This window comes from Euprymna scolopes, chromosome 43 (genome assembly GCF_053919585.1).
Source record: "Euprymna scolopes isolate OS-2025 chromosome 43, ASM5391958v1, whole genome shotgun sequence".
Lineage (NCBI taxonomy): Eukaryota > Metazoa > Mollusca > Cephalopoda > Sepiida > Sepiolidae > Euprymna > Euprymna scolopes.
This window is the reverse complement of record NC_136524.1, coordinates 9447738-9470627: the sequence shown is the minus strand read 5'-3', so window position 1 is coordinate 9470627 and position 22890 is coordinate 9447738. Positions and strand designations below refer to the sequence as shown.

The 22890-nt window shown below is 34.7% G+C and overlaps 1 protein-coding gene across 1 annotated transcript in view; it reads right to left on the bottom strand.

The window, feature by feature from the left end:
- Window positions 1–22890, bottom strand: part of LOC145268173 (uncharacterized) — a 116483-nt gene that overhangs the window by 58322 nt on the left and 35271 nt on the right. Inside the window, exons 4-6 of the mRNA XM_080123385.1 lie at window positions 12236–12371; window positions 9211–9245; window positions 2268–3409 (exon numbers count right to left, since the gene is read on the bottom strand). Coding sequence (XP_079979511.1) covers window positions 2268–3409; window positions 9211–9245; window positions 12236–12371 — 1313 coding nt within the window. The remainder of the gene's footprint in view (window positions 1–2267; window positions 3410–9210; window positions 9246–12235; window positions 12372–22890) is intronic.

Below are 22890 nucleotides of genomic sequence, written 5' to 3'. Positions count from 1 at the left end.
AAAAACATGTTTTTAGATGCAAATAAAAAAGAATTTTATTTCCTAATGAAAGATTTTAAATCCAAAATTAATTAGAAAAAAATAATTCATTTTTATTTGCATCTAAAAGCATGTTTTTAAAACAGTGTGTCTGTTTATTCTATATATATACTAGCAAGTCGCCCCATCATAAAATATACATAAATATTACATTAAAATTCATACAGAAACTGAGATATGCGCACACAAGTAATGTTTTTTTTCTAAACTGTTTACTTCTCGTAAGTAAAGAAAGAAAAATACTTGAGCTGAAATCAAAACCAAAACCTAAAGACAGTGAGTCAAGTATAATAACTATTAGACCAGAATGACGTGATCTTTAAAAAGTGTTTTCAAATCTATCTATTTTTAACATAAGTTATCTGTAATATGAACGATTCATGCATGTGCATTCGTGAAACACTTAGCAAACAGATCAAAATCCAATGATTGAAATTTAACCCCTTAGCAGCCCTTTTTTCTGGATGAAAACAGTTTAAAAAATTTTTCCACATGTCTGAATATTCTATATACCCAATTTTAAGTCTGCAGATCAAAACTTTGAGTATATAGGTTGAGAAGTGTCTCTCACACAAACATACATTCTCACTTTTATAGATATATCAGAAATCATGATAATATTTTTTCTATGGAAAATTAAATTATTGACATAATTCTATGATTTCATAAGAATATATACATATATATATATATATATATATATATATATATATATATATATATATATATATAGCAAGTGAGAACATTCGTGAATCATACATAAATATGTATTTCCATCCATTTATATAAAAATAAAACAATAAAAGATAAAACATAAAAAATAAAACATTAAAAAAACACACATGCCATTCTCTAGTTCCTGACCGAAACCATTATAATTGGTAAGCAAGGAAACAAATGGCAAGTAAGAAAACCACCTCAAATTTGCCCTCCTGCCTAAATGAATTGTGGAAGAAATTCTCTATTCTATAAAAAGGTCAACCATGTTTTTTTTTTCTACTTTAGGTCATACGGAATGATAATAATAATTTATGTATGGCAGATAAGAGGGGTTTGCAAAGGTGTAGTACCTTTTCAAATTGGCCTCCAGAGCTATCTTTGGTTGGGCTCCATGCATTCAAACACTATCTCATGTGCAAATATAATAGCCACTCTATAGCGAACAATCGTCGGTGCATGGTGAGGAGCCACATACTTTTCTAGGTTGCCCTATTAATATGCATGGGCATATACAAAATACGGTTGATCTAGAGGAATAAAACATGACCACAAATCCATGGGTAGTTGTTGTTTCAGTTAACCTCATCAACAAACTAATGATCTTGTTCTAAGAATATCATGGCATCATAGACAATCATATATATTTGACAATGAGACTATATGCAGTTTTTCCATGCCACATATACGATCAGCTTTAAGAAATAAAACACAAGTTTCACCATCAATTGATGGACCGTTCAAGATATATTTTTACTTCAGTCTCACTGGCGGTTGTATGGAGGTGGAATGCTTTCGCTATCATTATGGCTGGTAACGAATAGGCCTTTTTCCCACAAAGCTGTTTTTTTTTTTTACATGGAGGTCATCACTTATCAAGGCCCAGAGGCCACTCAGGGATAAGGCTTATTGCGTGTACAGTAATCAATGAGATAGTATTGTAGTAATCGTTAGTATTGGAGGTTTGATAGAGTGTCTTACTTAAGAGGGCGGTTTGTCAGGAATTTGTTTATGTTGGACTTGAAAACATCCAAGTTATAGTCAGGTGGGAAACAGGCAAACGGAAGAGAGTTCCACAGTCATGCACTTCTGAGAAAGAAGCTCTGCTCATGGAATCTATGTTTGGATTTAGGCATAAATAAAGAGTGGGGAAAATTATTGATAGTAGTTTCAGCCAGACGGGTGTTTCTCGTGAAAGATTGGCGAGGGGGGACGAGAGATTGGAGCTCAAACGAGCACTTGCCATAGAAATAACAATAAAACAAAGACAGGCTCACAACTTCTCTTCTGTGGGAGAGAGGCTGCAGGGAAGAGAAAAGGGCATCCCCCACTAAGCTACAAAGTCTATTTTGTACTCTGTCAAGGCAGGATAGGCTGTTTTTAGCAGATCCTGCCCAGATGTGGCAGCAGTACTCCATCCTTGTTCTGTTATCATGAAACTATTCTTTAAAAAACATATAATTAAAAAAGAAAGAAACTGAAAGAATTAGAAGCAAAGGTAGTATACTTACACAACTCAGACTCGATTGGGGATGTTGCAGGCTGCATTGATTTACAGGTCATTGACGGAGACAAATCTGTGGGAGATTCTAATTGTACAATTTCTTTTTTATTTGGATGCTTCTCTTCATTAATATCATCAGGATTCTCATCTATATACAAAACATATTTTTTTAGATTAACGTTCTCATCAATGGCTTTTAAATTATTAACATTGCTGTGCGCAGCGTTGCAAGTTTCATTTGAATACATTTGATTTTCTTGGCTCATATTATGGTCTTCATTTACAGAAAGTGCTTCTTGCTCCTCATTCACAGACTGTTTTGGTTCAAATGGCTCATTCAAATAAGTTTCATTTTGAAGAACACTCTCAAATGTTTTGACTGACATATCAGTATTGTAATCTTTGGGACTCACTCCTGATTCATAACTATCGTTAATATCATCAATATCTGTGACAATAGGATGTCTATATTTATTGCTTGTATTAGTTGTGTTATTGTTAATCGGTGATGGTTTATTAGTGATCATAGATGGACTGCTATCAGAGTACTGTTTATCAAGGTTCATCACTTGTTGACTAACATTTGAACCGAGAATAGCATTACTATTTAAACTAGTTTCATTTGTATTTGGATAAGACTTATCATTTGAAGAATGTTCTGTGATATCAGGAACATGTTTAATGGTATTATCTTCAGCCACCTGCTGATATTTTATGCTTTCTTCATCAATATTTGTGGAATTGGTCATATCAACATCTTTACATTTTGAATCAGTTTTAAATGCCTGCCTCATTTCAACAGCATTTGTAACATTTTGATCATGGTTCAAATTTTCATTTAGTATTTTCAGTTTTTCTCTTTTTCCTGATTCTTTTTCAACAGCATTTGTTTTATCAGCATATTCTCTACCCGAAAGTGGCTGATTAACTTCAGTGATCTGGGCCTCGGTAATATTTGCCAATGGTTTACAGATATTCAAACGACGTGCTTGTTTACGAAGCTCATTTGCATATGATCGCCTGTGTCGAAGACTCTCGTAGATCCAACTTGAGTTGTCGGAAGAATTCTCCGGCATGTTACGGTAAGCCCGTGGAGGTAACTGAGGAGGAGGATCTTCCTCAGATTCTAAATTAGCATGGATCCGGTAACTGCAAAAAAGTAATAAATATATAATCATACCAACAGAAGTTTGTTCATGTTCACAAATTTCAACTACAAAACAGGAGTATATAAACAATCTTTCACAAAAAAACAAATAATCATGTATAACTCGGCCAGCACGTTGAACAACTGCTCATTCCAAACACATGTGCTGTGGTCTTTCTTCTTCTGAGTGTATCAATTCTAATTTGCATAAGTAACAAAAAAAAAAAAAACTTATTTTTATACAAATAACTGTTGAAAGGTGCATGTTAAAATTCTGAATTTTTTAGATGAGGGCTGATTGTTTATATTACTTGTATTGATCAGATTAATCAAGATGAGAACAATACTCCGATCAATATAATTAATATAAAGGTGCGTGTTGTTGGGATCTTGTCACTAGCATTTATATGCAAGCTAAATTTTCATCTTTCAAGTTCAGGTGTTCAGCTAATGCTAACCATCATACGGTTCTTCTTCCTTCAGGCTGTGTCACTAATCTGCTTGATGATACGGTCCTCCCTTTTGACCAACTGCTTGTTGATCTCCTCATCATTCTGTCGGAACAGCCAGTGTTCTCTCAAATATCTATTCTTGACCAGAAATCCTAGAAACTAGCTACATCTGTTTTTCATCATATATATATAAAAGTTCAATGTCGACTTCGTCATATCAGACGGTAGCTTTCATTTTGAGACGAGACACTCCCCCTAATAAACAGGAAGCTGGTTTTCCCCGAACTTAGTTAAAACAAACAAACCGATTTATTTATTTAAAAACTGTCCCACACAAAATCGTAACTGCTGAATAGCTATTGCAGTCAAAAACGCGCACCTGTTTTTTTTCACACTTTACTATTTTCCAACTGCGCGTCGTCAAGGCTTCGTTTTTTTTTTCACGGGCACCTGTTTTTTTTACTATGCACGTCAAGGCTTCCGCTTTTTTTCACACACACCTACAAACACCCGGGCAGTGCCGGGTATCCTCGCTAGTCTATATATATAAAAGTGAAAATGTATGTATGTATGTATGCATATATGTATGTGTGTATGTTTGTGTGTCTGCTAAAAACTTTCGACAGACTGAACAAAAATTCACAAACTTGGTTTCATATGAAAGCCCCATCCTTCGCTCGACAAATATTGAAAAATTGGCCAAAAACGTTAATTTTTTCACCCTGAAATCAACATTTTTCTACAGGGGAAGGGGTCAGCAAAAACCGTCCTCTCATGACGAGATTGGTTTTACGCATGTGTCAGACGACGTCATAACCTGATTTAGTTTAAATATCTGAAGAACTGACACAATTTTGTGTACGTCGTCTTAGCTCAGTTGGTTAGAGCGTTAGGTCATTATCTAAACGTTTTGGGTTGGAATCGTGGTGCGAGATGTCTTTTTTTTTTTTTCAATTTTTTTCAATTTTAATATTGAAGCAGGGTTTAAATAGCCATTTCTCATGTAATGTTCGTTTTTCTGGGTTTTTTTTTACTTCGCTTCTTCTTAGGTTTTCATTAACACCCCCCACCCCCCACCCGACCACACACACACCTCCAAACACTTGGGCAACGCCAGGTAAATCTATGAATATAAAAGCAAAAATGTATGTATGTATGTATGTATGTATGTGTGTATGTTTGTGTGTCTGCTAAAAACTTTCGACAGACAGAACAAAAATTCACAAACTTGGTCTCATATGAAAGCCCCATTCTTCGCCCGACAAATATCGAAAAATTGGTCAAAAACGTTAATTTTTTAATCCTGAAATCAGCACTTTTCTACAGGGGGGGGCGGCCAAAAACCGTCCTCTCATGACAAGATCAGTTCTACGCATGCGTCAGACGACGTCATAACCTGATTTAGTTTAAATATTTGAAGAACTGACACAATTTTGTGTACGTCGTCTTAGCTCAGTTGGTTAGAGCATTATCTAAATGTTTTGGGTTTGAATCGTGGTGTGAGATGTCTTCTTTTTTTTTTTGATTTTTTAAATTTTAATATTGAAGCAGGGTTATTTAAGCCATTTTTCACGTAACGCTCGTTTTTCTGGGTTTTTTTTACTTCGCTTCTTCTTAGGTTTTCATTTACACCCCCAACCTCCAACCGACCACACAAACCCAAAAACACCCGGGTACCCACCGATTTCTTAAATTTTGATATCGAAACAGGCTTATTTAAGCCATTTTTCATGTGTTTTTTTTTTTTCAGATTTTTTAAAGCAGTTTTAACGTTCGTTTTTCTGTTTTCTGTTTTGTTTTTGTTTTTTCGATGTTTACATTTAACATCATTCGTTTGCCTTACATTAGTTTTTTTGTGTTTTATTCTTATGTTTTGATTACCCCCCCCACACACACACACACACAAGCCCGAGTACACCCCCGCATTCGTTTTTCTGTGTTCTTTTTTTTTACTTCACTTATTCTTAGGTTTTCATTAACACCCTCCACCCCTGCCGACCTCGCACACCTACAAACACTCGGGCAACGCTGGGTACCCCCCACTCGTCTATATACATAAAAGCGAAAATCTGTGTTTGTATGTATGTATGTGTGTTTGTATGTCTTGCAAAAACTTTCAACACGTGTCACGGATTTTCGCCAGATAGGTATCATTTTAAAGTTCCAAACTTCGCCTAACAAATTGGCCAAAAACATTAATTCCTTCACCCTAAAATCATCAGTTTTCTACAGGGAGGGTGTCAGCAAAAACCATCCTCTCATGACAAGTTCGCTTCTATGCATGCACAAATGACGTCGGAACATGATTTAGTTTAAATATTTTAAAAAACAATCCAATTTCGTCAACATCGTCTTAGCTCAGTTGCTTAGAGGGCGGCATCATTATCTCAGGGTTGTAAGTTCGAATCGTTGTGTGAAGTGTCTTTTTTATTATTTTTTTTTTACTTTTTATATTTTAATATTAAAACAGGGTTATTTAAGCTATTTTTCACGTTTTTTTTTGGTTTTTATTTTTCACATTTTTTAAAGTTTTAACGTTTGTTTTTCTGTTTTCTTTTTCCATCACATTTTTTTTTTTTTTTTTTTTTTACAAAGGCATCACCACATTATCAAGGCCCAGAGGCCACTCAAGGATAAGGGTTAAAGAGTGTACAGTAGAAGTTGGTCAATATAGTAATCATTAGTAATGAAAATTTGGTAAATTTAATAACTTATATGGAACGGCTCATCAAGAACTTATTTACCTTAGACTTGAAGACAACCATATTGTAGTCAGCCGGAAAGCAGGAAAACAGAAGACAATTCCACAGGCGTGCAGTTCTAAGAAAGAAGCTTTGTTCATGGAATCTATGTTTAGGTTTAGGCACAGATAAAGAGTGGGGGAAATTATTGATAGTGTTTACAGCTAGACGAGTGTTTCTTGTGAAAGTTTGGCGAGGGGGGACCATAGATTGAAGCTCAGTTGAACACTTTCCATGAAAATAACGATACATCAGAGACAAACTCGCAACATCTCTTCTGTGAGATAGAGGTTGTAAGGAGGAGAAAAGGACATCTCCTACGAGGCTACGAAGTCTATTTTGAACTCTATCAAGGCAGGACAAGTCCTTTCTAGCAGCTCCTGCCCAGATGTGGCAACAGTATTCCATCCTTGGACGTACCTGGCTCTTATATAGATAGAGAATAGCATCAGCAGTGAGATATCTACTGGATCGATAGAAAGATCCCACCATTTTTCCAGCGGCCTTGGCAACAGATTTGATATACGTGTTCCATTTAAGATCAGGAGTAATAGTCAAGCCCAGAAGCTTGTCAAAACTTGAGGCCTCCTGAAGACGAGAGTTTGCGTTTTCTTTTTTTTTTTTTGTTTTTCCGATTTTTACATTTAACATCATTCGTTTGCCTTACATTAGTTTTTTTTTGGTGTTTTTTTTTATTTTGTTAAGTTTTAACATTTTTTTATATAAAATATTTAAAAATTCAACATTTAAAAATATTTACTTCGCTTATTCTTGTTTTGATTACCCCCGCCCCCGCCCGAGCACACACACACCTCTAAACACCCAGGCAACACCAGGTACTCCCCGCTAGTGTATAAATAAATGAAACAAATATTAAAAAAAACATTTTGAATAAAAAGCTATGGTGCATAGATGGTGTCACACAATTTAAAAACGTACTTATAAAATATTTTTAAATATTGGATTTTTTGGTATAAAAATCGTTAATGTAAAGTTGTCCATATGTTTATATGCTTGTATGTTTTTATGTTTGTATGTCCAGTGAAAAGTCCAAATCTACCAGACGAGACCCATCAAATCAGTATTGTCTTGACCACTACCATTACCAAGGATGCAATATATATTGAAAATTTAGAAAAAATTATTTATTCTTTGAAAGTCAACTGAGCAAGTTTTTGTTTATAACAAATGATAAAACGAGAATTCAGTCGAAAATAAAAATACTGGTGTCAAGATAAAATGAGTAATTTTGGTTGCTATTCGTTCTGCATATTATTGCAACTTTAATAATAATAAGTGAAGCATGCGTGGTCCCTCGTGAGTGCAATGAACGAAGCATAAAAAATATGACTAAGTTTTAGCCCCAAAAGTTCCCAACGAACACCAAATCCTAGTGGAAAATGAACAAACGGTGCAGTTTTAGGCCTCAAGATATGTAAATTTGAGTTCTGCACCATACAAAAAAAAAAATGACTTTTTTTTTTTTATTTTTACATAGGCGTCACCACTTGTCAAGGCCGATAGGCCACTCAAGGATAAGGGTTAAAGAGTGTAGAGTAGTCAAAAGGACAATATAGTAATCAATAGTAATGGAAGTTCGGTAAATTTGTTAACTTAAGTGGAACGGCTCATCAGAAACTTGTTCACGTTGGACTTGAAGACAACCATATTATAGACAGCTGGAAAGCAGGAAAACGGAAGACAATTCCACAGGCGTGCAGTTCTAAGAAAGAAGCTTTGATCATGGAATCTATGTTTAGGTTTAGGTACAGATAAAGAGTGGGGAAAATTATTGATAATGTTTTCAGCTAGTCTAGTGTTTCTTGTGAAAGTTTGGCGAGGGGGGACCATAGATTGAAGCTCAGTCGAACACTTTCCATGAAAATAACGATAAAGCAGAGACAAACTTGCAACATCTCTTCTGTGAGATAGAGGTTGCAGCGAAGCCCCCACCCCACCCAATCTAGCCCCAAAGGTCCCCAAGGCCTTAACATATTTAAATTTGAGTTCAGCACCATGCAAAACTACTAAATAGACATACACAGAAAATTTGGGACAAATATCGTAAAATGGAGTGTTTTTATTAGCCCTAAAAGAGACTCTAGGGCACACACAAGAGTTATCGCCAAGTATAGACAAAAAAACTTATATAAAAATCAGTTAGTTACAACTTTTCAGAAAGTTTTATAAAAATCCAAGGCTTTTTTTTTTAATAAGCACAAAAGTGTCCATTTTAGCCATTTTAACCCAAAAGGCACTCCTGGGAGGGGGGGGGGGCAACCAGAGTTTTCCCAGAAAATCCGTTCTGTTACTTTTTTACTCATATCATGTTTAATGTTTGTACAAAATTTCAAAACATTCCAAAGCGTAGTTATTGAGAAAAGTGCGGACAGATGAACAGACAAGGGTGAATTTACAGGTCCACCCTTCTTTTGTTGAGGGACCAAAAAAATAAATGATAATTCCTGCAATAAAATCAGTGCACTTTTTCTTCTATAAAATATCGACAAAGCACTTAAATAAAAATTACACGATCATCATCTCAAATATGTTCAGACAAGTTGAAGTTCTCATAAAATTCAGCATTTAAAAAAATAAAAAATGGCTTACCCAGTGCAGCTGGATGTCCTTTTCTTTTTTGTTTTCTAAAATAGAAACGTAGATGAATTAATAAAATGATAATAAATTAGTCTAATAAAATAGAAATGTAGATGAATTAAAAAAATGATAATAAATTAGTCTAATAAAATAGAAATGTAGATGAATTAATAAAATGATAATAAATTAGTCTAATAAAATAGAAATGTAGATGAATTAATAAAATGATAATAAATTAGTCTAATAAAATAGAAATGTAGATGAATTAATAAAATGATAATAAATTAGTCTAATAAAATAGAAATGTAGATGAATTAATAAAATGATAATAAATTAGTCTAATAAAATAGAAATGTAGATGAATTAATAAAATGATAATAAATTAGTCTAATAAAATAGAATACTCATCTCAGTAATTTAATTCCACAAACATAAAAGTTGGTTTTATCTCCCCTTACAAAGAGAAAAATCAAAATATAATGCTGTTAAGCCTAATGTATAGAACCCTTGATCCAATTTGATCAAAATCTATTATATGATATTAATTCTAGAAAATGTCTAAAAATTAAGGTTTATGATTAAAGGGGTTTAAGAAGGGACTAAAATTAAGGGAATCTTGCTTAATTGGTGTCTACAGACTATGGATAAAATTTAATGCAAATCTGAAATATTTGTATTTACAACATATGTACTTATATGTCCTCTAAAATCCATTTAAATACTCCAAACAACTTGAAAATTCTGTTCAAATACTTATTGTTAAAACTTCATAAAAATTGGAGGTATTTGAATTTTAGCAGAATAATTCTGTCACATTTTTAACCCTTTTGCATTAACTAAACTAGATTATAACCAATATTATAACCACTTATACCTAGCAGCTGTATTCCAAAATTCATGATCAGGTAATTAGTTTAAGAATGATTCCTGTACATACAAATATAAGCATACCTAATATTAATCAACTATTTATTAAGTAATTATTAATAACCCCCTTTTATGGCAAGACCTTTAATAAGAAATAATGTCTAATCTCACCTATAATGCAAGTTTCTTTCTAGGTTAATTCGAACACTTGATTTGATATAAATAGGGGTTACTTCTCTACTCGTCATGTAATGGTTGGCATTAGTCTCATTTGTGCTCGGAACCGAGTTAAAGGTGACTTGTGTTTGGGAGTTTGAATCATGTGACCGGTGTGAACAGTTATCTTCACACAAAAGATTCTGCAAGGATGAAACCTATATGCATGTGGTTAATGATTAAATATTTATTATCAAACATATATATGGTAGAATTAGGCATCCCAGGTGAAGTTGAATGACCCTGCTGATAAATTCTTATGAATCAATTGTCACTGTTAAAAGAAACACTAAAATTTTATTTCTCAAACACTGAGTTGAAAAACTCCAGCTGGTCAAATAAAGGGAGGTGACACAGGTCAACTCAGAGTGTGATTAACGGTTTATTGAAAGATAAATTCTTGCAGTTTAAACTAACATTTGTCTGACTATGAGAAAGTAGATATGTTGACTGCAGAGAGAGACAGGGAAAGTAATATGTCAATAAAACTAGGGGTTCTGAGATGATTGAGGGATTCCTTCACATTTTCCTGATTAGTCCACACCAGTGTTGGTTTCAAATTACTCAGAATTTGGGATCGTTGCCCAGAGAACTTAGAAAGAAGCATTAAGTTGGAAACAAAAATCCAAGCAGATTCAGAAACGTTTTTCTTAAATCAGAATATATATATATATATATATATATATATATATATATATATATATATATATATATATATACATATTGGAATATTTAACCGAATTATTATTTTTGATATGAGAACACTTAGCTATGACTTGTTTATTATTATTTTCCTTTGTTCACGTTTAAAAATGATTCATTTTTTCAAATATCACATCGATAACCAGAACCAGACAATCAAACTTATGAACCAGCAACAGTACAAGAGTGGCATATCAACAAGCCATACCTTTCTGATGACAATGGTTTTCAGCTGAATGGTAACCCATGAGAAAAGGACGCACCAGGGATGACCAACGACCGAACGACCAACATCAGAGACGTCATAGAGAGCGAAGGTATTGCTTTAGTATCACCAATAATCCATTGGTGTGAAAATTTTATTGCCACTCAACTTAGTGGCCTACGCATTTTATGCACCTTGGAGCTAAAACTGACATTATATGCATGGTTCTAGCAACCAGGAAATGCCTGAATACATTTTAGGGATCCAAGACTAGACAATCTTACATTTATGTTCCCAAGATTAGGGATTGCATTTGTAAATACCATGACTGGACAACAATTCGTGGGAGCTGTAGTGTTATATACATATGTGTGTGTGTATGTGTAACAATACAGAAAAACAATTTCTTTATATTTTTGAAGTTGATTCTCATGAAAATCAACTTCAAACATCCAAGAAAAAGCTCAATAGTATTTGTATAATTGATGAATATGGAAAAACTGTCAGCATTTCCAAGTTCCATTTTTCATATTTTTAAAAATTTATATTTAACTGAATTCATCTTATTTTTTTAAAAGAATATGACAACATTTGTAATACTTTCAGACGGTTGTAACAACTCTGCCTGGCAAATGCTGGAAATTAAATCTGTACAGTATACATGACCTCATTGAAAGAATGAATGAGAGTTCTTAGATTAGTAGTTGTAGAACAGTTGAGGTAGAAGGTCCAGTTCACAGGGGAGGCCAAGGAAAACATGGAAGAAAATGATAAGAATGTATTTGAGAGAAGGAAGGATAAATATGAAACTGGCTAGAGATAAGTAAGTTTGAAAGTCAATTTCTAAAAGCCATCCAACATATGCCAGCATGTAAAATAAACATTAAACCTCATATAATGATGAAAGAATCGGTGAAGGGTTAATCTTTTCAAACGATTTATAATCTCAACTTGAAGTACTTGCTTCTCTAGCAAGCCTGAAGAGCTGTAACACACTGAAACAGTCTTTGAATGATGTACATATTGAAGTAGTAATAAATTACTTACTGCTGGCACAAAACTAGATGATCTAGCCATGTCATCTGTTATTCGGGAGCTACTTTGGGACCTTTCCGTGTGATGCCGGCCAGACATATCCATGTAGTCAGATACTCCATAGATAGATTTGGGTTCTAAAAGCCTGCTAAAAGAAAGAACACAGAATCCATTATATAATATAGCAATAAACAACAACAAATGGTTCTTACCTTAGTATTATCTATCTGTATATTTATAAAAGTGAGAATGAGTGTGTGTGTGTGAGAGAGAGAGAGAGAGAGAGAGAGAGAGAGAGAGAGAGAGAGAGAGCACAACTCTCAACCTATATACAACAAATTTTTAATCTACATACTTGAAATTTTGTATATAGGGTATTCAGACATATGAAAACATCTTAACAGGTTTTCACTCAGAAAAAAAAGGGTTGCTAAAATTGGTACTTGGGGCGGGGTAATCAGATTTTTATCTGTCTGTCAACTGTTTCACAATTGTGCATGCACGAATACTTCACATGACAGCTTCCTTATGTTAAGAATAAGTAGGTTTGAAAACACTTTTTAAAGATTGTAGTAAGCTAGTCTACTAGTTATTGTACATGTCTCACTGTCTTTAGGTTTTGGTTTCGATTTCAGTTTGAATATTTTTTTTTACTTACAAAAACTGTTTAGAGAAAACATAATACTTGCATGCACATGCCTCAGTTCCTTTCCATTTTTCTTCGTTTTTTTTTTAAAGGAATTTAACGTTATGTTAAATACTGGGCAACACTAGTTATCTATATAATAATATGGTAAGGTAATTTATCTTCATCTGTACGTTATCTCTCACACAAGTTGAAAAAAAAATGAGATGATCCGATTAATTGCACTAAGGTAAAAAAGTCCGATTTTACACATTGTTATATTGGTGGAGAGGCTGGTTGATATTGGTTGATAAATGAAGAAATAATCATAACAGAATAAGAAATAGTTTTTTTTTTTTTTTTATCTCTTGGGGAATGCCTACGGCGAACGGTGAACTTAAATTCAAATATAAATATGAAAGCATGCACCCCCCCTCGCCTTCCGCGAGCGTGAATTTAAATTCAATAAAAAAAAAATAATGATAATGACAAATAAATAAACGCACTAGCATTCGAGGCATACACACACACCCCTCCCTTCCTCTGAAAATGCAATGCGCAAGAGAGCCCACTGTCAGCGAAGCTGATGAAAAGGTAAAGGGAGAGAAATAAAAAGTGAAATCGACGCGGACGAATAAAGAAAGTGATTTTTGAACTGAGCATTTTGTCAACAGTGAAAAACGATAGCATTCATATAAAAAAATTGAGAGGCAAAAAAAAAGATAGAAAAGAAAAAGAGACTGGAGAGCAGTGAACAGTGTCAAATAGACCGGTTGTTTTGCTTACGTTTGAGCGAATAATGAATCAAAAAAAAAAAAAAAAAAAAACTTGCTATGAGCCGGTGGTGCTCAGGCATGCCCAAAGTGCAGCATAAACAGATTTCCCTGAAATAAACGGGAGTTGAATTCTTTCGGCCGAGAATGGACATCATGGAAAGTTCACGGCGAAGATATTAAAGATGAATAAGAAGAGGGTTGCAACGAACAAAAATATCGTCATGTCGACGGACGTCCCCATCCAAGAAGAAACCAAACAGAAAAAATCTTGCGAATGATGAACTTTGCGGAGACATTATGAAACATGAAAGTCCAATTGGATAAAGTTAAGTGACTATTATGATTTCCCCATCCCGATATCCCCGCTCCTTGTCTTTGGCTGAACTGTCATACCATAATGGAAATGGTATATACATTTTCTCTGATATTATTTTTGTTCTTTGTCACCTTGTTTTCTTTTCTTTCTTTTATGATGTTTTTTTTTTTATCATCTGACCTCACCCCAACCTACTGCGGTGTGATATTAAATTTAAGGATGCTGAATAAAATTCGTGTTTCAAGATTCTAGCATTGTGTCATTCTTGCTTTGAGTTTGAATCGTTCGGAATAAAATGTGCTAATGAGAACCTCAGACAACGTGTCAAATAGGTCACAAATCGTGGACGACACTTTACTTGTCATTATTTCATTTTTATTTTTATATTGTGTTACGGACAACGTAGGGTGAAGCGCTGACCTAGAGTCATAAGATTCTTACCAGGTGACATCCACCCTGACTCAGCTTCATACCGGTCCGTAACAACATTTTTTAAAAAATTAATTGTTTCAAATTTAAATTATGTTGCCTTATTGTCAAAAAGTGACATTCATTTATTTAATTTGAAGAGTATTTAGCTGACAATTATTTTTACAGTCAGAAGGCAGAGAATATTTATTGCTTTGAAAATGAATTAAATTGCTACAATTTAAAATGAATAAACAATGCCCAACTCTTTTCCTGATCTACATTAATGATCTTCCAAATCACATCCTTACATCATTTGTAGACATCTATGCTGACGACACTACCATTTATGGTAGCACATCTAAGACAGTAAACGACCAAGTTCTCTCCAATTCTCTCTCCTCTGATCTTGAGCACGTAGTACAATGGGGTAAAGAATGGCTGGTTACTTTTAATGCATCTAAAACCAAGCTTCTCTCTTTACATCATCAACATTCTGATCCACATCTGACATCAATTGAAATGAATGGCTCTCGTCTTCAGGAGGCCTCAAGTTTTGACAAACTTCTTGGCTTGACCATTACTCCTGATCTTAAATGGAACACATACATCAAATCTGTTGCCAAGGCCGCTGGAAAAATGGTGGGATCATTCTATCGATCCAGTAGATATCTCACTGCTGATGCTATTCTCTATCTATATAAGAGCCAGGTACGTCCAAGGATGGAATACTGTTGCCACATCTGGGCAGGAGCTGCTAGAAAGGACTTGGCCTGCCTTGATAGAGTTCAAAATAGACTTCGTAGCCTCGTAGGAGATGTCCTTTTCTCTTCCTTGCAACCTTTATCTCACAGAAGAGATGTTGCGAGTTTGTCTCTGATGTATCGTTATTTTCATGGAAAGTGTTCGACTGAGCTTCAATCTATGGTCCCCCCTCGCCAAACTTTCACAAGAAACACTCGTCTAGCTGTAAACACTATCAATAATTCCCCCCACTCTTTATCTGTGCCTAAACCTAAACGTAGATTCCATGAACAAAGCTTTTTTCTTAGAACTGCACGCCTGTAGAATTGTCTTCCGTTTTCCTGCTTTCCAGCTGTCTATAATATGGTTGTCTTCAAGTCCAACGTGAACAAGTTTCTGATGAGCCGTTCCACTTAAGTTAACAAATTTACCAAACTTCCATTACTATCGGTTACTATATTGTCCTTTTGACTACTCTACACTCTTTAACCCTTATCCTTGAGTGGTCGATCGGCCTTGATAAGTGGTGACGCCTATGTAAAAAAAAAAAAAAAAAAAAAAATAGAATTCTGGCCAGAAAGAAAATAGCAACTGTTTATAAACCCAAAAACTTAAAGTGAATTGACAGTAAAATCCTGAAAGTTAATGCGAGTTGAGAATAAAATCCCAGCAAGAACTCTCAAATAGGAGAATCAACAGAACAGTTCCAAGAATTGGGAAAATTTTCCTCAAATCAGAGTAGATGTACACATTGAGATAAAAATGGGAGAAAAAAAAAAGATGACGTAATCTATCTCAGAAGTGTTATATAATGAATAAGCGTGTGGTGGCGAGAAGGAAGCAGACAAACAATATGGATTTAAATTTTAATCGTTTATTTATAAAAATTAATCTTAATGAGAAAGTAAAAATAAACAAAGTGTTCAAAGTTCGTAAGGATGATGTGCGCGAGAGTGGATTTAACATCAGGAAGAGATCTGACAGAGCCGATAACTATCGCGTGCTGTAGATTTGCTGTGACTCTGGGCGACTGACTTTTTGTCACGACGGCTACTGTTTTTATAGTGGTGTCATGGATGTAGTTGAAGACAAAGGGCAAATTGATAATTAGCTTATATTTTGCTATTTTAATTGTGTTTGTTTATTGTGTCTTAACGCGTTGTAGGGAATCATCTGTTTGGTGTATGTATGTATGTGTTATATTGATTTAAAGCTGAAAAAGTTGTGAATGTAACCTAGTTGGTGTTGAATTGTTGCAATGTTTTGTGTAATACTTATTTGCATTAATATGCTGTCTAAGTTGCGTTTACTGCGATGCTTGTGTTTTACATTTTGGTTTTCTCTTTTGTTGTGCATCATTATCTGGCGGTTTTCTTGGTTGAAGTGATGTGCAAGCTATTCTATTGATGTGTGTATGTGAGAGAATGGGCTTTGAAATTGATGTGTGTATTTATCGTGTTCATTTGTATTAACTCGACGAACATCTTTGTCTTGCCGTCGCCATTATTGACTGTTGCAGCTTCTGCTGCTTTTCTGGTTTATCATGTAAATATAGAAGGATATGCGAATATAACAGAAGGAACATAATGAAAATCTGAGAGAATCTGGTATAACAAAACCTAAAAAAAAAATCATATAGACATTACTTTTGCAAAGGAAAAGCAGGGTCGATCAAAAGTATGTACTCAAACCCACAATCAATAAAAAATGGAGTTTATCAAATTGCGAATATCCAGACATTGGATTTAGGAATAAAAAGAATTGATTGATCAAATTTATGCTCAAAAACTCAGACTGAAAATGGAGTCAACAACAAGATACAACGAAATTTAGCACCAAACATAAAAATAAAAGAATTAAAAACCGACTTTCAAATTAATTAAAAAATGATAAAGGCAGAGAATCAAAAAGTAAAATAGAGTGAAGAAAAAGATAAGAAAAATAAACAAAAATATCAAAAATAAATGAAAAGGTAAAGAAATAATCACACAAGAGAAGAGAAATAAAAGTGATCATCATAAGTTTCTGAGTGGATTTTCTCTGTCTTTTGGAATCTGGCAGAGTCAGCATGCTTCTACTGGGAACTGTCTCTTGGTCACTGGGTCATAGCAGTAGATCCAGCTATCATCGCAGGTCACCAGAGCATCAAGAACTGCGGAATCTGAATTGATCAGCTCAATCATCTCTCTATTCTGATCTTCACTGAGCATTCTTTGGACAAACTTTCTGTTTGCAAATTTTCTGCATCTTCAGTTGCTCGTGAATAATTGTGTGTACAGTTCCCACACTGACATCAAACTGTGCATTTATTGTCTCTATAGACACACGACAATCCTTATCCATAAAATTATTTATTTGGCTAATCAACTCTGGTGTTTTGACTTCATTACTCTTCCCACACCTCTCATCCTTCCTTGAATCTCTTATGCCACTCAAAAACTGGTGCTTCATTCATAAAAGATGGTTCAAAAGCAGTCTGAAGCATTCCATACATTTCTGTGTCATTTTTCCAAGTTTAAAACAGAATTTTATTGCATGTCGTTCTTCTAAAGTGTCCTCACATCCAAATTGCATTTTTGAAATTCACCAGCTGTGACAATCAGGCTTTAGTAGAGTGTATTCCAATTCCTGTTGTAGCTGTTCATTTGAACCTGAAATCATAAAAATTGGTCAATCAGCTCATAAGGTGTGTAGCAATAACATACTGAATTTTCACGAGTTTACAACAATTTTAAATGCCTGTACAAAAAAGTCTGGAAAGTCCAGTTCCCAGCACTAGCTTGAAAAGACCAGCTGATAAAAGTTGGAGATATCATGAAGGTCAACTAAGGCATTTCTAACAAATTACTGACAGATAAATTCTCACAGTGAACTAACATTTCTGGGAAAGTTATTTATGTATAAACAAAAAAGAAAGAGGGAATAGAGAAAGAAAAAATAGCATGTGATTATTGAGAGGAAGAAGAAGGAAGATAAAATACAGAGAAGTCAATGAAGTAGGTAGATATAGTGATCACTTTGAGAGGGGCTGGGGGGGGGCAAATAGTGGCTCAATAAAAACAAAGGTTTTCAAATGATCAGGGAGTCTCCTTGTCATTTTCAAAGGAATCCACATCATTTTGGGACACATGTGTCATGACTTGTGACCATGAAATCGTCAATGCAACTTTGCCTAGATGAACCTAATAATAAAAAGAAAGCATTAAATAGAAAGCAGGGACTTTAGCCATTGAAAATAGACCTCATAAAGCAGAAAGAAATACAACTACAATTTAATGTTCTTTGTATATAAACTATATATATATGTATAATTGAAATATTTAATCAAATAATTTATTCTTATGAGAAAACAATTTGACTTGTTAATAATTTTTTGCTTTTTTCGTGTTTTGGAAGTGATCCGTTTTTTTTTCACGGGCATCAACAAAACAAACTTTTCCAGTGATGAAGGTTTTTGGCTGAATGGTGACTTTCTGTGAGAGAAGAAACCACTAGCAGTGAATGGCAACCAGGTAAACAACCTCAGATACATCCTAGAGAGCAAAACTACTTTTGAAAACTCAATGTGGAAATTGTGTTGCCATACGGACTTAAGGTCTGGAGATTTTTTTTTTTTTTTATTCTTGGAGATAAATCTGACTGCTATATGTGAATGTCTGAATACATTTAAAGGGTCCAAGACAAGAAAATGCTATATTTGTGATCCCACAGTTAAGGATTGCATTCAACTTGTAATACTCCATGACTGTCTGTGGATCATAATCCACGGAGGTAAGGGTTATACATAAGCAGTATATAAAACATACGGTGCTGCTATCGTGTAAATTTAAATTAAAATAAGATAAGTTTTAATCTAATCGAGAAATTAGCCAACTTTTGCATTCATTCATTTAACTTTTAGGAGAATACTTGATGACGGAAAGTAAATTTTATTATAAAAAAATTATTTTGTACCATTTTTATGTCCTCTTACAAAGATCAAAATAAATATATAGGGATAATAACCTTACTTCTAGAATCCTTAATAAATGATTTTCTATTCCAGAAAATATCTAAAATTTACGACTTGAGAGATCTGAAATTGAACATCAGGAAATTTTGCTTAATGACTATGGATCAAATTTTAATTCAAACCTGAAATATTCAAATTTTCAAATGGAAAGTCGTGGCCATATACCTGAATTTTTACAAAGGACTTCCACTCCTTTTTACCCTCAAGTCCAAAGTAGCTGAGTAGCAGCATGGTTCCCACCAGTTTTGGCAAATAAGAAACAGAATCCTGAACAGAAGCATGTGCTCTATCCCAACCATCATCAATGGATCTGAGGTAATCTTGTCAGCATTGGACAAAGCCAAACTCTTTACCAAGAACTTTGCAGCTAATTTTACCCTACGCAATTATAGCTGCCCCCCCCCATTTCCTCCTGTGTCTGAAAACATGGTATGCACCATATAAATATCTGTGCATGATGTTGCCAAACTAATCAGAAACCTTGATTCTAATAAAGCAACTGGCCTTGACGGCATTCCAATTATAGTGCTGAAAAAGCTTCCATGCATACAAAACTGTTTAAGCGTTGTGTTAAAGAGAATTGCTTCCCAACACCCTGGAAAACCACATCAGTATGCCCCGTATTTAAGAATTCAGGTGGTCGCTCATCTCCCTCTCAGTACAGACCAATAAGTATCCTGTGCGTCATGAGTAAGTTGCTGGAATCTGTGTTAAATAGAGAAGTAGTCAACCACCTTAGCAAAAATAACTTCCTTAGTGACATGCAATATGGTTTACATTCTGCTAGATCTACAGCAGATGTGCTAACAGTTATATCTCATACGGTTACGAATCTCTCAACAGAAGCTTCCTTTCTAGGGCAACTGCTCTTGACATATCAAAGGTCTTTGATAGGGTATGGCATAAAGGTTTACGTCACAAGATCTCCAGATACAGTATAGCTGAAAATGTCTTCTCAATTATTAAATCATTTCTTTCTGGTAGGTTCAAAAGAGTAGTGGTTGATGGGCAGAAATCAGAAGCTCAGTATTAATGCTGGAGCCCCTCAGGGGTCCATCCTGGTCACAACTCTCTTTCTGATCTACATCAATGATTTCCCAAATCACATCTTAAGATCATTCATAGACATTTATGGCAACATTTCAAAGGCTATGAATAACAAAGTTCTCTCTGATTCTCTCTCCTCTGATCTTGAGCATGTGATAAAGAGATGACTGGTCACTTTTAATGCATCTAAAACCAAACTTGTATCTTTACATCATCAACGCTCTGATCCCCGTTTGGCATCAATTAAAATGAATGGCACTCATCTTGGAGAGGTTCCATGTTTTGACAAGCTTCTGGGTTTGACCTTTACTTCTAACCTGAGATGGAACACGTACATTAAATCCGTTGCCATGATGGCTGGAAAAATGGCGGGATCATTCTGCCACTCCAGCAGGATCATTCTGCCACTCCAGCAGATATCTCACTGCAATTCCCTACCAATATAAAAGCCAAGTATGTCTAACGATGGAGTACTGCTGCCACATCTGGACAGGTGCTGCTAGAAGACACTTATCCTGCCTTGACAGAGTTCAAAATAAACTTTGTAGCCTAGTGGAGAATGTCTTTTTCTCTTTCCTACAACCTCTTTTTCACAGAAGAGATGTTGTGAGCCTGTCTCTGCTTATTATTTTCATGGCAAGTGCTCGTCTGAGCTCTAATCTATAGTTTCATTTTTTTATTAACTTTTCTGAAATGTTAGAATGTCTCAGAAATAGGATCACATTATACATTATACTGATCCCCACCTCTAAATTCTTAATTAGTTTTATATTTATTTTCTTGTATAATCTATATTTATATATATATATATATATATATATATATATATATATATATATATATATATATAAAGCAAAATGTGTGTGCACATTTTTTGTATGTCCGGCAAAGACATTTTTTCGGAGGGTTCTGGGGGGGGGGGGACGACTATTTCTTGGAACTTTTTATATACCGTCTAGATCGTAATATCTAAGATTTGCGAACGCGCATCGCATCTAGATTTATTTACATTGACTTTTACAAAATTCTTGCTATCTTAGCTTCTCTCGTGTTGGTTCAGCTTTTTCGTATAAAAGCAAAACTAATCTGAAGCAGACGTGTGGTTCCTGGCTTTCGTATTTGAGAACGTCCAGAAAGCAATGCGGGGGAAACCTCTTATATAAGAAAATTGCTATTCAATTTGGACAATCCCCTTTTTTTAGGGAAGCTGGTCCCCTCCCCCAACATCTTGGGTAAACAAAACCAGCCATACTTGGGTAAACAAACCCAAAAAAACTGCCTCGCAGTAAAAGTTAACTGCAGGATTTCTATTTGACCTCATTAAATTCAGTTTATAATCCTTAAATTCAAACATTTTTTTGTTACATTGCACTGTAGAGAACATACTGTTCATTTTATAAAATTATTTTTTTATATAATGGCTTGAATTTTAGTTTAAAATGAAAAAGTCAAGAATCATGCTCTAATTGTGCTCTAAAAAGAAACATTCACGCCTGTTCCTTCTTTCATCAGATTTTTTCAATTATCAATTATTGATACTTATGAAATATATTCTGATACAAAACCGATCTAAGAACACTGCCAGATACATAAAATACCTTCGTGTGAAATTTCATAAAAATCGGCCCAGCTGTTTTCGAGTTGATAGGGAACAAACTCACACACAGAGTTCCTTTTACATAATAATAGAGATAAAGATTTATTTACTTATATATATATATATATATATATATATATATATATATATATATATATATATATATATATATATATATATATATATAAAATAGTTGTCCACAGACACAAAAATTGGCACATTTTTTTTTTCTATTGCATTTTCACCCCAGACAAAGCACGGTGCCACTTTGGTGTAGGGGGCTCCTATTTGGGACATAATTGCAAGGATACTATGTAGGGAGTTGAGTAACAAGATGTCTGTTCACACTATACTTGAACTTCTGCATGTCAGTACAGTCAGGGAAACAGGAACCTAGACGGGAAGTTCAAAGCCTAGCAGTTTTAGCGAAGAAACTATTAGAGTAAAAGGCTTTCTAGCAGCTATATATATATATATATATATATATATATATATATATATATATATATATTTTTTTTTTTTTTTTACACAGTGATCACCACTTATCAAGGCCCGGAAGCCACTCAGGGATAAGGGTTATTGCAAGTACATCACGTTAGTGAGGAGATTTTATGAAGTGTTTAATTAGGGGGGCGGTTCATTAGGAATTTGTTAACATTAGACTTGAAGACATCCAAGTTGTAGTCCGGAGGGAAGCAGGCAGACGGAACAGAGTTCCACAGGCGTGCAGTTCTAAGAAAGAAGCTTTGCTCATGAAATCCGCGTTTTGATTTAGGCACAGATATAGAGTGAGGGAAATTTTTCACAGTGGATTCAGCTAGACGGGTGTTTTTCGTGAAAGTTTGGCGAGGGGGGACCAGGGATTGGAGTTCAGACGAGCACCTGCCATGAAAATAACGATAAAACAAGGATAGGCTCGCAACGTCTCTTCTGTGGGAGAGGGGTTGCAGGGTAGAGAAAAGGGCATCCCCCACTAAACCACGAAGTCTATTTTGTACTCTGTCAAGGCATGATAGGCTGTTTTTGGCAGCTCCTGCCCAGATATGGCAACAGTATTCCATCCTTGGCCGTACTTGGCTTTTATATAGATAGAGAATTGCATCAGTAGTGAGATATCTTCTGGAGCGGTAGAAGGATCCCAC